Here is a 14,828-nt window from a genome sequence, read left to right on the forward strand (position 1 = left end):
GGTCACAGAAATTTGAGGGTGCATACATGAGGATCAATGGTCAGCACAACATTGTGGGCTGAAGGGCCTGTTCTGTGCTGTACTGTTCTATGTTCTATGTTCTAAATCTCTGGGGACCTGATCAGTTGTATCCCAGGGCATTGTGGTAATTTAAGGGAAAAATTTCAGGGCCCCTGGTAGAGATATTGGTTTCATCTGTAGCCACAACTGAGGTGCTGGAGCATGGCTAATGTTGTACCTTTATCTAGGAAAGGCTATAAGGAGAAGCCTGGGAGCAACAGGCTGGTGAGTCAGACATCTGTGGTGGGTAAATTGTTGGAGCGGATTCTGAGATGGAATTTACATGCATTTGGGGAGGCAGGGACTGATTAAGAAAAGGCAGCATGGCTTTGTGCATTAGAAGTCGTGTCTCACCAACTTGATTGAATATTTTGAGGACAGAGTGGTAGACGTCTGTGACTTGAGTAAAGCCTTTGACAAGTTTCCACATGGTAGACTGATTTCTATAGAAAGATCATATGGGATTCAAGGAGAGCTTGCCAACTGGAAACAGAATTGGACAGGTGATAGGGGAGGATTTTTTTTTGGACTGGATGCCTGTGACCAGCAGTTCCTCAGGGATCAGTGCTGGGTCCATTGTTGTTTTGTATTATATTAAATTATATAAAACAACAATGTGGATGAGAATTTAGGAGGCATGGCTTGTAAGTTTGCGGATCACACCAAAACTGGTGATTATAGTTGACAGTGAAGAAGGCTATCCAAGATCACAAGGGGATGTTGATCAGCTGGGCCAACGGGCTGAGGAGTCACAGACAGAGTTTAAATTAAATAAATGTGAGGTACTGTATTTTGGTACAGTGAACAAGGGCAAGACTTCTATAATTATTGGAAGCCCCGGTGTAATGTTGTCAAACAGAGAAACACTTGGGGGCTCAGGTGCATAGTTCTTTGACAGTTACGTTATAACTAGTCAGAGTGGTTAAGAAGGCAATTAGCATGCTTGCCTTCACTAATGGTATATGAGTGAGATGTCATGTTGCGGTTGAGGTTACACAGAATGTTGGTGAGGCCACTTTTGGAGTACTATGTACGCACTCTTGGTCACCCTGCTATAGGAAAGATATTAAATTAGAGAAGGCTCAGAACAGACTTGCCAGGACTAGAGGGTTTAATTTATTAGCAATTTTGAGATAGGCTGGGACTTTCTTCAGTGGAGCTTAGGAGGTTGAGGGGTAACCTTTTTTATAAAAGTTTGTAATGTCATGAATGGCACATATGAGGTCAGTAGCAGAGAGCTTTACCCTAGGGTGGAGGAGTTCAAAACTAGAGGGCAGATTTTTAAGGTGAGAAGAGAAAGATTTTAAAAGGGACCTGAGGGCAACTATGTCACTGAGTGGTTTGTATGTGGAATGAATTGTCAGAGGAAGTGGCCAGTATGGTTGCAACGTTTAAAAGATGTTTGGACTAGTATATGAATAGGAATGGTTGAGACGATTGTGGGCTAAACACAGGCCAATAGAACAAGTTTAGTTTGGGAACGTTGGTCAACATGAACTAGCGAAGCATCTGTTTCTGTGCCTTTTGAATCTGTCTCTCTGACAGTCTAGGTCAGAGAGCATAGGTGGACAGGTGATTTTTAATGCAGAGAAATGAGATGATATACTTTAGTAGGAAGAATTTTGAAAGGCAATATAAAATAAGTGGTAGATTCTAACGGGGCTGCAGGAATGCATCTGGATGTAAATGTGCTCAGATTATTGATAGTGGCAGGACAAATAGAGAGAAATAAGTAAAGCATTTAGCATCCTCCGTTTTAAAGCAGGCATAGAATATAAGAATTGATGTTGAACTGACGTAACACTGGCTAAACCTCATTTACAAGATTGTGTGACAGATCTGGGTGCCACAATTTAAGGATATGAATGCAATGGACAGTGTAGAAGCTGTTTAGAAGAATAATTCCGAGGGTGAAGAATTCCAGTGATAAAGATAGATTGAAGAAGTAGGGACTACTTTCCTTGGCGAGAAGGAGGCGAAGGGGAGATTATGATAGAAGTTTTCAGAATCATGAAATAGCTGATTTGATACATTCTTTAGATGAAAATAACATGCAAGAGTTTGGGCGGGAAAAGCAGGGGATTGACACTAAGTAATGATGCTCATTTAATGAGCCTGGTGTCATGGGCCAAATGACAACCTGCTCTGTGACACTTGTGATTCAAAGAACCCCTACAGCGTGGAAGCAGGCCCTTTGGCCCAACAAATCCACACTGACCCTCAGAGCACCCAACCCAGACCTTTTTCCTCCTATAACCCATCTGACCTACACATTCATGAAAACTGTGGGCAATTTAGCATGGCCAATCCACCTAGCTTGCCCATCTTTGGATTGTGAAAGGAAACTGAGCACCTGGAGGAAACCCACACAGACATGAGGAGAATGTGCAAACTCCACACAGACAGTCACCAGAGAGTGGAATCGAACCCATGAGGCAGCACTGCTAACCATTTGAGCCAAAACGTTGTAACCGTCTGAGCTAACAAACCTCTTAACTGGTCAAAGGATCTTTTTAAAGCAAAAGGTCCTATTATCAGATTGCACTCTGCACTACTTTGACATGGCTGTTAAAAAGATTCCCTGAAATTTTTGAGTGCCAGTTAGAAAGTGGAAGCAAATACACCGAGGCTCCTGGAACTTAAAACTACTGATGGGATCTTCCTCACTCGCTGACTGTCCAGGAGTTGACAGATCACATTTTGATCCAAGATTGGTCTCCAGGCTATTAAAATAAAGCCCCCTCTCGATACCAGTGTTAATCCAAGCTAACGCCCATATTAAAATGTCATAACAGAATTAGCTGTAAATGAGTTGAGGGAACAGCATTGGCTGCTACAATGTATTAGTGCTAAATTTAAAGAATTCTGATTTAAAGCAGATTTTGTTGTAACAACTTAACCCCAATAAGATGCCAAGAAAAAATTGAATATTGATTCCCTGAGGATTGCAGATCATTTTAAAAATTTTTGTAAAGTTGAATAAGAAAACTGACCCTGATATTAAGCCAAGATAACCAAGTGTGGGGCTGGCTGAACACAGCAGGCCAAGCAGCATCTTAGGAGCACAAAAGCTGACGTTTCATCAGAAAGGGTCTAGGCCTGAAACGTCATCTTTTGTGCTCCTAAGATGCTGCTTGGCCTGCTGTGTTCATTCAGCCCTACACTTTGTTATCTTGGATTCTCCAGCATCTGCTGTTTCTATTATCTCTATATTAAGTGACCACCTGTTTGTAGTACAGTCTACACACTGTCAAAAGTATTAAATTTAAAAGATTAATATAAATTCTCAATAGCAAGTTGTGGTACTGAACTGCACATATCCTTGATTTTAAAGCTCATACGAATGGTGTATTTTCATTTTAATGTGATGTGTAACTAATAAGAAATTCCCCAAATAGCTCTCTCTCTCTGTTTTTGGTTTTAGCATGGTTCCCGCTACCACAATATGATTCACCTCTAATTTATGCAACAGAGTTTTCCTAGCCCTTAAGCAGTGGTGAGGAATTTGAGAGAAAATGCAAAAGTACGAAAGTTGGAGTTTCGACATCAAGGGAAATATTTTTTATTCATTCATGGGTTTCGGGCAGGGACGTGGTGGCTAGGCCAGCATTGTTTTCCATCTGTAACTGCCCAGACAGCAGTTGAGAGTTAGCCACATTGCTGTGGTTCTGGAGTCACATGTAGGCCAGACCAGGTAAGGCTGGCCGTTTCATTCCCAATAGGACATTCGTGAACCAGATGAGTTTTTCTGACAGTTAACAACAGTTTCTTGATCATCATTCAACTTGAATTGAACAAAAATCTGAAATTAAAAGTTCCATCATCTGCCATAGCAAGATTTGAACCCAGGTCCCCAGAAACATGACCTGGGTCTCTGAATTTATAGTCTGGCAATAACGCCACTAGGCCATGGCCTCACCTTTTAAGATGTCCTAAAATGTCCCATTTTCCCCATAAGATTTCAGTGGTTACATGAAAATCTTACCAGTAAGGTGAGGACCTTATTTCCATAGATTAAAACTTCATTATTAGTTGATCTTGCCTCAATTCAATGCATTTTGTGATTCTCCCAGGCACTGGTGGAAAAACCAGATGGTGCTAGTTAAAGTCCAGGAGATCTACAGTACAGGGGGAAAAAAAGCCTTGTATTCAAAGACAGCCATCTAATTATTTTAACCCATTTTCCCAGCTCTTGGGTCATAGCCTGGTTTGTCTTGGCATCACAAGTGCACATCTAAATACTACTGTTATGAGGGTTTCTGACTCTATCATGCCTCAATGTTGTCCCATTGTTAAAGAAGGGTAACGGGCATAATCCTGGAAATTGTAGGCCTGTGAGTCTCTTGTCGGCTATAGGGAAATTATTGGAAAAGATTCTTGGGGCAAGATCTATACTAGTTTAGAAGCAAACGGACTTTAGTGATATTCAGCATGATTTTGTGCAGGGGAGGTCATGCCTCACTAACTAGGATCAAGTTTTTTGAGGAGGCAACTAAGATGATTAAGGGAAAAGTGATGTTCTCCACATGGACTTCAGTAAAGCTGTTGACAAGGTTTCTCATGACAGCCTGGTATTAAAGATGAAATCTCATGGAATCAGGGGTAAGCTGCCAAGATGGATTCAGAACTGGCATAATCACAGCATACAGAGGATAGCAGTGAAAGGACGCTTTTCAGAATGGATGATTGTGAGTAGTGATGTTCCATAGGGATCAGTGCTGGGACTTCTGCTGTTCGTGATCTACATAAATGATTTGGACAAAAATGTGGTTGGTCTAATTAGTAAGTTTGCAGATGATGCAAATCGCTGTTGCAGATAGTAAAAATGACTGTCAGAAGATACGGCGAGATACAGATTAATTGAAGGCACGGTTAGAAAAATGGCAGATGGACAAATGTGAGGTGATGCATTTTGGAAGATCAAGTACAGGTGGAAATTAAACAGTGAATGGCCAAACCTTTAGGAGCATTGATATGCAGAGGGATCTGGGTATGCAGGTCCACAAATCATTGAAGGTGGCAATGCAGGTAGATGAGGTTGTAATAAAAGGCCTCTGGCATGCTTACCTTCATCAGAAGGGACATTGAGTATAAGAATAGACAAGTTATGCTGCAGCTTGATAAACTTTAGTTAGGCCACACTTGGAATGTTGCATACAGTTCCGGTCAACACACTATCAGAAGGCCCAGACAGGGTGGACTTCATCAAATGTGTCCAAGAAAGTTTCCTAAGTCAGTATTTAGAGAGCAAACTGGATCTCCTCTTAGGAAACCAGGTCAGACAAGTGACTGATGTGTCAGGCAGAGAGGACGTTGGGCTCTCTTAGTTTTAGTATAGTTATGGGAGGGGAAAAAGGACAAGTCCACAGGTGAAGGTGCCAGACTGGAGCAAGGCCAACTTAAGGGTCATTTAGGCAGGATCTAGCAGAGGTGGATTGTGGGAGTCTGTTTGAAGGAAAAGGAACGATTGGCAAATGAGAGGCCTTTAAAAGTGTGATATCAAGAAACCAGGGACATTCTGTCCCTGTTTGGGTGAAGGGAAAAGCTGGCAGGTTTAAGGATCCATGGCTCATGAGCAATATTCAGGCTGTGCTCAAGATAAATTGAAGGCATATACATGGGATTTAGCTATCAGGCTCAAGAATCCCTTGATGACTATAAAAAGTGCACAAGCACTGTTACGATGGATTTTTAAAATTTTATTCATAGGATGAGGGTGTTGCTGGCTAGGCCAGCAATTATTGCCTGACTTAGGAAACTTTCTTGGACACATTTGATGAAGTCCACCCTGTCTGGGCAACTGAGTCAGCCACATTCTGTGGGTCTGGATTCACAAGTAGGCCAGACCAGGTAAGGATGGCAGTTTCGGTCCCTAAAGCACATTAGTGAACCAGATGGGTTTTTCTGATAATCAGCAGTGGATTCATGATCGTCATTTGACTCTTAATTCAAGATATTTATTGAATTCAAATTCCAATTCTAATCATCAGAAGAGCAAAAAGAGGGTATGAGATGGATCTGGCAAAGAAGGTCAAACATAATCCCAAAAGGTTCTACAGCTATATTAAGAGTAAAAAAAGGTGGCTAGGGAGAGAATAGGTCCCATTAATGATCAGCATGGCCATTTGTGTTTGGAGCCACAGGAGATGGGGGAGATTTTTCATGTATATTTCTCTTCTGTGTTTACTGAGGACAGAATCGGGATGCTAAGAAAGTAAGTGAAACGTGGGGATGTTCTGGAGCACATACGCTTTACCATAAAGGAGCTGTTTGCAACCTTAGATTGTGTGAAGGTGGATTAATCCCCTGGGCCTGATCAAGTCCATCCTCATACATGTGGGTGGCTATGGAAGAAATTGCAGAGGCACTTGCAGAGATTTTTGCTTCATCTTTTGGCCACTGGTGAAGTTCTGGAAGGCTGGAGGGTGGCCAATGTTGTTCCATGCCTTAAGAAAGGTAGCAAAGACAAGCCAGGGAACTACAGGCCAAAGACCCTGTCATCAGTGGTGGACAAGTTACTGGAAAGGATACTAGGGGACAGGATCAGTCAACATTTGGATAGTCCAGAGATAATGGGAACTGCAGATGCTGGAGAATTCCAAGATATTAAAATGTGAGGCTGGATGAACACAGCAGGCCAAGCAGCATCTCAGGAGCACAAAAGCTGACGTTTCGGGTCTAGACCCTTCATCAGAGAGGGGGATGGGGAGAGGGAACTGGAATAAATAGGGAGAGAGGGGGAGGCGGACCGAAGATGGAGAGAAAAGAAGATAGGTGGAGAGGAGAGTATAGGTGGGGAGGTAGGGAGGGGATAGGTCAGTCCAGGGAAGACGGACAGGTCAAGGAGGTGGGATGAGGTTAGTAGGTAGCTGGGGGTGCGGCTTGGGGTGGGAGGAAGGGGTGGGTGAGAGGAAGAACCGGTTAGGGAGGCAGAGACAGGTTGGACTGGTTTTGGGATGCAGTGGGTGGGGGGGGAAGAGCTGGGCTGGTTGTGTGGTGCAGTGGGGGGAGGGGACGAACTAGGCTGGTTTAGGGATGCAGTAGGGGAAGGGGAGATTTTGAAACTGGTGAAGTCCACATTGATACCATATGGCTGCAGGGTTCCCAGGCGGAATATGAGTTGCTGTTCCTGCAACCTTCGGGTGGCATCATTGTGGCAGTGCAGGAGGCCCATGATGGACATGTCATCTAGAGAATGGGAGGGGGAGTGGAAATGGTTTGCGACTGGGAGGTACAGTTGTTTATTTCGGGTCTAGACCCGAAACGTCAGCTTTTGTGCTCCTGAGATGCCATTTGGATAGTCCAGGTCTGATTAGGGATATTCAGCATGGATTTGTGCGTGAGAATTCATGTCTCAAATCTTTTTGAGCATTTTGCGGAGATAACCAGGAGGATAGATCAGGATAGGGCAGTTGATGTCTATATGAACTTTAGTAAGGCCCTTGACAAGGTCCCGCACAGCAAGCTAGCCTAGAAGGTTAAGTTTGAGATTCAGGGGCGGCTAGCTAATTGGATTCAAAACTGCCTCAATGGTAGGAAGCAGAGGGTAATGGTTAAAGGTTGTTTCTCAGACTGGAGGTCTGTGACTAGTGATGTGCCACAGAGATTGGTACTGGGACCTTTATTTATTCTTTATATAAATGATCTGGATGTGAATGTACAAGGCATGATTAGTAAACTTACAGATGATGATAAAAAAATTAGGAGGTTTCATTGATCCAGGCAAGTGGGGAGTATTCCATCACACTCCTGAATTGTGCATTGTAGATGATTGACGAGCTTTGGTGTGTCAGGAGATGAGCTACTTACAGCAGTATTCCTGGCCTCTCACTTGCTCTTGTAGCCACTGAGTTTGTGGTGAGTCCAGATTATACCAGATCACTGTGCATGGATGGACACTGCCATCTTGTGTATCTTTGTAGATTGCATCTTGGGGCTGCTAGCTTGCTTTCCTAGTAGTCACCCACTTTCACTTACATGGATGCTCATAATATCTCTGCCTTGCTTTGCTTCTTAGCACAGACAGAAAGCTACCAGCAGGGATCACTTAGTGTGTAGATGTAACAGAATGGCACCTTGCTACATCAGTGTCATATCTAAGGCAAATCTTAGAAGCTTCTATGGCAAATACATTGGATGTGCTTCAACCAGATGGCCATGTCTAAACTTTGAAGGGCAGTAGCTCTTTGTCAAATTAAGTCAAGGATGCCACCATAGTCCAAGAACATTGTCCAATTTGAGTCCTTTGGGCTAGCCACAGATGGTCCTGGGGATTTGGGTGATAAACATCAATGGAGGATTATCATAGATCTAATGCTGTGTAGCAGAAAGTGGGAAAACTCCAGTACGAGACATTACAATTGGACAAGGAAAGCATAGGAACACCATCTACAAGTTCCCCTCTCCCTCCTGACTTGGAAACCAGTTGTCATTCCTTAAGTGTTGCTGTTTTAAAATCCTTGACCACTTTCCTTAACAGCATTGTGGATCTACCTACTGCGCACAGACTGCAGTAGTTCAAGAGGCTAGTTCACCACTACTTTCTCAAAGGCAGTTTGGGATGGCTCAGCTAATGATGCCCTCAACCCAGGAATTTTTTTTTAATTACACTGGCACAGAGGGGATGATAACTGTGGAGGGCAACACCAAATAGAATGTAGAATCTACTATAACATGCATGGTTTTCTCGAGTCATACCCTGGTGGAAAGGAGGGATTGAGTGAGATGAAAGTGGCTGAGAGCTATTAATTGTGGTGCCATAGCAGGAAATATGGTGAGACATCCCCTGCGAGTATGTAAGAAGTGCAGACAGCCAAAAGATTTAGCAGTTTGAGGTGAGAATGAATGAAGCAGGTAAGAACTTAGACAAGGAATTAGATGGCCTAAAACAGGCCAAGTAGGATTAAGGAGAATCCCAAGGATTGTATATGTATGTTAGGAGCAGGAGGGAACGTCAGGAAAAGGTAGATCCTCTTGAGGAATAAAGGGGAAATTTACACGTAGAACTAAAGGAAGTGGGCACTTCTTTAATCAGTACTTTGCATCAGAATGCACGAAGGAAAAGAACATAGATGAATAGATTAGGGAGGGGTATGTTGATATTCTAGGTCATGTCAAGATTGAGGAGCTGGTTTTGGGTAGCTTTAAAAAATTTTAAGGTATTTAAGTCCCCAGGCCTGATTGGATGTATCCGAGGATACTGAGGAAAACAAGGGAGGAAATTGCTGGGACCTTGACAAAGATCTTTGGGTCTTCACCCATGGCTAGAGGATACAGAAGACTGGAGTATAGACAGTGTTGTTCCTTTTTGTTTCAGATGGGCAACAGGAATAAAATCATAAAATTATAGGCCAGTGAGCCTTATGTCATTGGTAGGGAAATTATTGAAGAAAATACTTAAGGACAGGATTCACTTATTTGGTAAAAAAATGGACTTGTTAGGAAGAGTAAGCATGGCTTTGTGCAGTGGCGGTTTTGTCTCTCAAATTTGGTTGAGCTTTTGAGGGAGTGACAAAAATGGTTAAGGCTATGGCAGTGAATACTGTTGGCATGAACTTCTTTAAAGTATTTGACAAGGTCCCTTATGATAGGCTGGTCCAGAAGATCCACATGAGCTGGTAAGTAGGATACAAAATTAGCTTGGTCATGGAAGACAAAGGGTAGTTGTGGCAAAATATTTTTCTGACTGGAGCTCTGACGAACCGTGTTCCACAAGGATCAGTGCTGGGATACCAAAGTGTAGAGCTGGATGAACACAGCAGGCCAAGCAGCATCTTAGGAGCAGAAAAGCTGACATTTCAGGCCTAGACCCTTCTTCAGAAAAATTTTTGAGGTTGGTTTCAATAAATGAATGGTGGGCTGTTGAGGTGCAAGTTTGTAGCCCCCTGAAATTGGAAGCTCAGTTGGGGAATAAGGTAGAAAAGAAGGTGTATGGCATACTCGCCTTCATCATTTGAAGCTTTGAATATAAAAGTTCGCAAGTAATGTTGCAGCTGTATAAAGCTATAATTGGGCCATATTTTGAGTATTGTGTGCAGTTTTGGTTTCCATACTATACAAAAGGATATGGAGGCTTTGGATTGGATGTGGAGGTTTACCAGGATGTTGCCTGAATTGGATTGGAGTGTATTAGCAATGAGCAGAAGTTGGACAAACTTGGATTGTTTTCACCACGGTATCAGGAGATTGAGAGGAAATCTGATGAAGTGTATAAAATTGAGGCATGGATATGTTAAATACTAGGGGTCATAAGTTTAAGATGAAAGGGGGAAAGTTAAAAGGAGATGTTTAAAGCAAGTGTCTTTTTTTTAGAAAAGACACCAAGGATATTGGGTGCTGGAATGTTGCCAGGGTAGAAGCAGTGATAAGGATAGAAGTGGTAGAAGCAGGTACAATAGTAAAGTTTGAGACATTTAGATAAATGCAGGAAAAGCAACAGAGGAATGCAGGTCATGTGTGGGTAGATGAGATTATGGTTGGCACAGACATGATGGGCCTGTTCCTGTGCTGAACTGTTGTATATTGAACATCTTGCGAGTGCTAAATGAGGCAAACCCTTGGCAGGTGACTGGTGTTTGAAATATGCTTTCTGAAAAATGAGGAAATTGCTAACAAAGAAATCAAACATTTTGTGTAACAAAAGTAACAATGAAGCCTAGACTTAAAACTAAATTGTTTTTATGCTGCAATACCAAGAGTAGGAATTGTTTTCTATTTCTTGTTTAAGTTTTCTTTATAAAAATATTTCAGCCACTTTTTTATTATTATTATTCTAGTTCCCCTTTCAAAAATGGAGTCAATACAGCCAGTCGTTTATGCAAGGCTGCTAAGCTGTATTCCTTTCGACGTGTAGCGAAAGAAATGAACAGACAGGATTTGCTAGACCTGTCAACATGTCATGAAGCCAAGGTAAATAAAGGTTTCCAAGTATAGAAGAAAATGTTCAAGTTGCGGTGTTTGTTTAAACATAATGGGCAAATTGTGTAATTCAGTGACTTGCCTATTCTTTAAATATGAGAAAAGTATGTATGACCAATTGCTGTATGAGGTTCCCCAATTTATTCTAGTTCCAGATGAGATTTCCTAAATTGTCATTCTTCTGGGGAAGGCGACTAACTGGTTCCCTTCTCTTGCTCACCTGTTCCCTCAGTTGGTCGCAAGTTTTTTTTTCCTTGCAGAACAAATAAATGTTATTTTTTAATAACAACCAATTTAACCAGGTTTATTTTTGAATTAATGAACAGTGAGTTTTAGTTACTGAGCACAAGAAGGCTTCATAATGTAGCACACAAATATATAGATTAGAAATGAATAAAGAGTCCAAAGATGATAAAAGCTTTAAAGATATTTGCATCAATCTTGAGTTCCATGAAGCATAGGACATTACAGTTACTTTGGGTGATACCAGTATTACTGATGTTGGTATACAAGTGATTGATTCCAGTATCAAAATAAACTCTGCTGGAGAAACACAACAGGTCTTGCAACATCTGTGGAGCAAAACAGTTAACACGAAGTATTGAGATGAAGCTGCACTTGAAACGTTTAATTCTGTTTTCTCTGTATGGATGCTGCCGGGATTGCTGTGTCTTCAGTGGTGTTTTTTTTAATTTGATCACCTGCATCTGCAGTTCTATGTTCATGGATTTCAATATGTTTGGCTCTGTGGGTCAGCTGGAAGGCCTTTAGCTTTCAGTTCTGATTTTATTTGCTTTCTGGTTTCCAGCAAAGAGAAAGCGACTTTCTTTCTCTTTAGCTGCAGCACAGAGATGACTTCAATCACACACCATTGCCAGCTGTCCTTTTAACCTTTTGTACCCTTGAAAGGGGAAAAACATAAGTCTCTTGTCCAGACTGCACTTGTTTTCCCATCATCTCCACTGTCTGAACTCTCAGGAGATTGCAGTTCAGTTTGCAGTGCATTTCTGCCTTCTGAAGTCTGATAAAACTTACCTGACAGCCATCAGGTATACATTCCATGACCTCACTTGAGGCTGATGATAACCCAGAGAGGCCTTCCAGGCAGTCACTGAATTACATTGCAGGGAATTTACGTTCCCAGCCATTTCTTTGGCTGAGCATACTTTTTTAAAGAAAAAGCAACATAATTAAAAGTTCAGTTTATTCTTGGATGATATGCGGTTACGATCTTTTGTCACTATTGTACAACAGGGTGAATGAACTGCATTGATCCCACTTTCAAAGTAGAATTGGCTGAATTTTTTCTTTCTGGTATGGATCTCTCAAGTCCTGTTCGGTCTAAAGTATTTGTTGGCTTTTTTAGTGGTAATTCTTTGACACTTATAATTGAACCTCTAATTAAAAACTTTTTTGGCCTATTAACTCCCAAAAAAGACAAAGGTGAAAAAGGTATGCAAAATGATCAATCTGCCAGATCTCTTTAATCAATAGTACTTGATTTAGCCATTTCATCTTCTCCAAATACATCAAAGCTGGGAGTAAGTGCCTTTGTGACAGTCACTGCAGCATTTGACTATAAAAAGGAACATTCGAGTGACTTTTGGCAAATTCACCAGTCATTCCCAAGTCTTACATCTGAGATAAAGAGGACCCTACCGCCTTGCATATCTTTTGAAATCCTGAATCCCAGTCTCCACTCTCCCTGGTTTAACTTGTGTATCTATGCCAATATTAAAGTCACTTTTCTGAATTGAGAGTCTTTCCCCTTCACTTAGATTTCTTAATTAGACATGTTAAGTGATGAAATTGTTTCTTGACCATTTTGAACTCTTCCTATACAATATACCAAAAAACTTAGGCTTAGCAAGAGACCAGCATCTGTCATGTTTGAAGACTGAAAGGAACTGTTTCAATTATACTTTGTATGCTTTTGTTGTTTTATTTTATTGTGGTTACAATTTTTTTAAGATTGGGGAAGAATAAGATTCGTAATGCCAAACAACCTCAAGACCCCACAGTAGAATACTTGAAACTGTATATTCCAAGTTGTAACTGCACTAACTCTTGTTAATGTTTTTTCCTTCTGCTTCCCCATACCAAACATTTGCTCCTATCTGTGAATAAATTTGGTGCCACCCCAGGCCAGAACTGGTGTTCAACTTTGGCTGATGTTCCAGCATGTGATTTTTGAGAACTTTACATGTTAAGATGCTTTTGAGAATTTTCCAGATCTAGTTATTCTTTCGTAAAATTAACCATAAGTATAGATAATTATCTGCTTCTAAGTGTAAAATTGCGTTCGTACCGATCATTATGTCTATCAGTGATCAGAAAGATATCAACCCCTTTGGGGTAACAACTTCAAAGCAATTGGAGTTACAGCAATCAAACATAGTCAGCGTGGACTGGCTGCACTGAAGGATCTGATTCTATGCTGTATAACCATGACTATGAGAAATCTAGCAACAAAGCAGTTTTCCACTTAGTCAATAGAATTATTCTCATTTTGCCGTAACAAAACAAATCACTTAAGTCCAACTGAAACTGGAAGTTCATGTAGAACACAGTACCATCCCATTTTTGTTTTTGAAAAAGACTCCTTAATCTTATTAATTTTACTCCAGCTTCTCTCAGTGCTAACTTCTGCTTTCAAAATTATAATGTACTCGGGATGGCACTTGCAGTGCAAGAATCTCTTCAGAATGTAGTTTTGACTGTTTCAACTACAGACAGCAGTATTTAAACTGGTGAATATGAATAGGTAGCATTGCCATTGTTTGTAGTTCTACATGAATTGGATGTTTTGGCAACTGTAAAAGCTGATTGCACGACCATCCCATGCAACCATCAAGGCACATTTGCAGTCAGGAACCAGCCAAGTAAATTTGAACAACAACATGTGTACTGTTATTTCACTGCTGCTGGAAAAAACTCAGGCGTACATAATGTGAAAAGGGTTGCTACATCCAGGTAGGCCTCCTTTGGGTTTAATGTCTCAAAAACCTTGTAAACCTATTCTTTATATGTGCCTATATAACTTTTGCTACAGCTGACAAAAGAATCTTTTATCAATGATCTTAGTATTGCTTATCTGACACAATTGTTAGTGCACTCCTGTATTTTAGAATTGACCTCTAAAGATTGCACATACCTATTCTAGATGAATGCCAAAACCTACCAAGATGCCAAGGGTATCCTAAATTATCATTTTGTATCCACTGGAGCAGGGCCATGGCCACGGAAACAACTTGTTGACAACTTCAGGAAATAAATCTTGCTGGACCGAGGGGGGGAAAAAAATTGATGATTTTGTTTGACTATTGTAATAAAAAGAGATCACTTTCCCCATGTTTAGAATCATTGTGATTTTTATTTTTTCTCTAAAAGACATCCAGATTAATGGGTGTTTTCTGGTGGAATGTTGAAATATGTTTCAGAGCAGACATATAATGAATAAAACTTTTGATGTGCTTCATTCAAATAAAGATATTGCAATGTGACTGGAACATTATGCTGGCTAGAGTGTAGTTGTAATTCTATTTCTCTAACCTTCCTGCACCATATTAGTTTGAATTGGAAAATAGCTCCTGTTTTTATAACAATTAGGGAAATCAGAATAAACTCTGTTGAAGTGAAGTCTGACCTCAGAAGTACTTGGAACAGGAATAAACCATCTAGCCTTTGCACTATTGAATAAGTGATCTGAGACTTAAGTCTGTATGCTCAACTTTGCCACACCTCTCTCGTTCCCGTTGGTTAAGAGTTGGATTTTAAAGTAAGATCAACTGCTCTTTGGCAAAGGGGGTTCCAAACTTCGTTCAGCTCCTTAGTGACTGTCCAAATATTAA

General features: G+C 41.0%; 1 protein-coding gene across 1 annotated transcript in view; it reads left to right on the plus strand.

The window, feature by feature from the left end:
- The window catches only part of LOC125447817 (adenosine deaminase domain-containing protein 1-like), a 78,610-nt gene extending 64,197 nt beyond the window's left edge, over window positions 1-14,413 (plus strand). The window contains exons 11-12 of the mRNA XM_048522569.2: window positions 10,836-10,968; window positions 14,141-14,413. Coding sequence (XP_048378526.1) covers window positions 10,836-10,968; window positions 14,141-14,251 — 244 coding nt within the window. The 3' untranslated portion in view covers window positions 14,252-14,413. The remainder of the gene's footprint in view (window positions 1-10,835; window positions 10,969-14,140) is intronic.
- Window positions 14,414-14,828: the final 415 nt, after the last annotated feature.

The sequence above is a fragment of the Stegostoma tigrinum genome, chromosome 39 (genome assembly GCF_030684315.1).
Source record: "Stegostoma tigrinum isolate sSteTig4 chromosome 39, sSteTig4.hap1, whole genome shotgun sequence".
Classification (NCBI taxonomy): domain Eukaryota; kingdom Metazoa; phylum Chordata; class Chondrichthyes; order Orectolobiformes; family Stegostomatidae; genus Stegostoma; species Stegostoma tigrinum.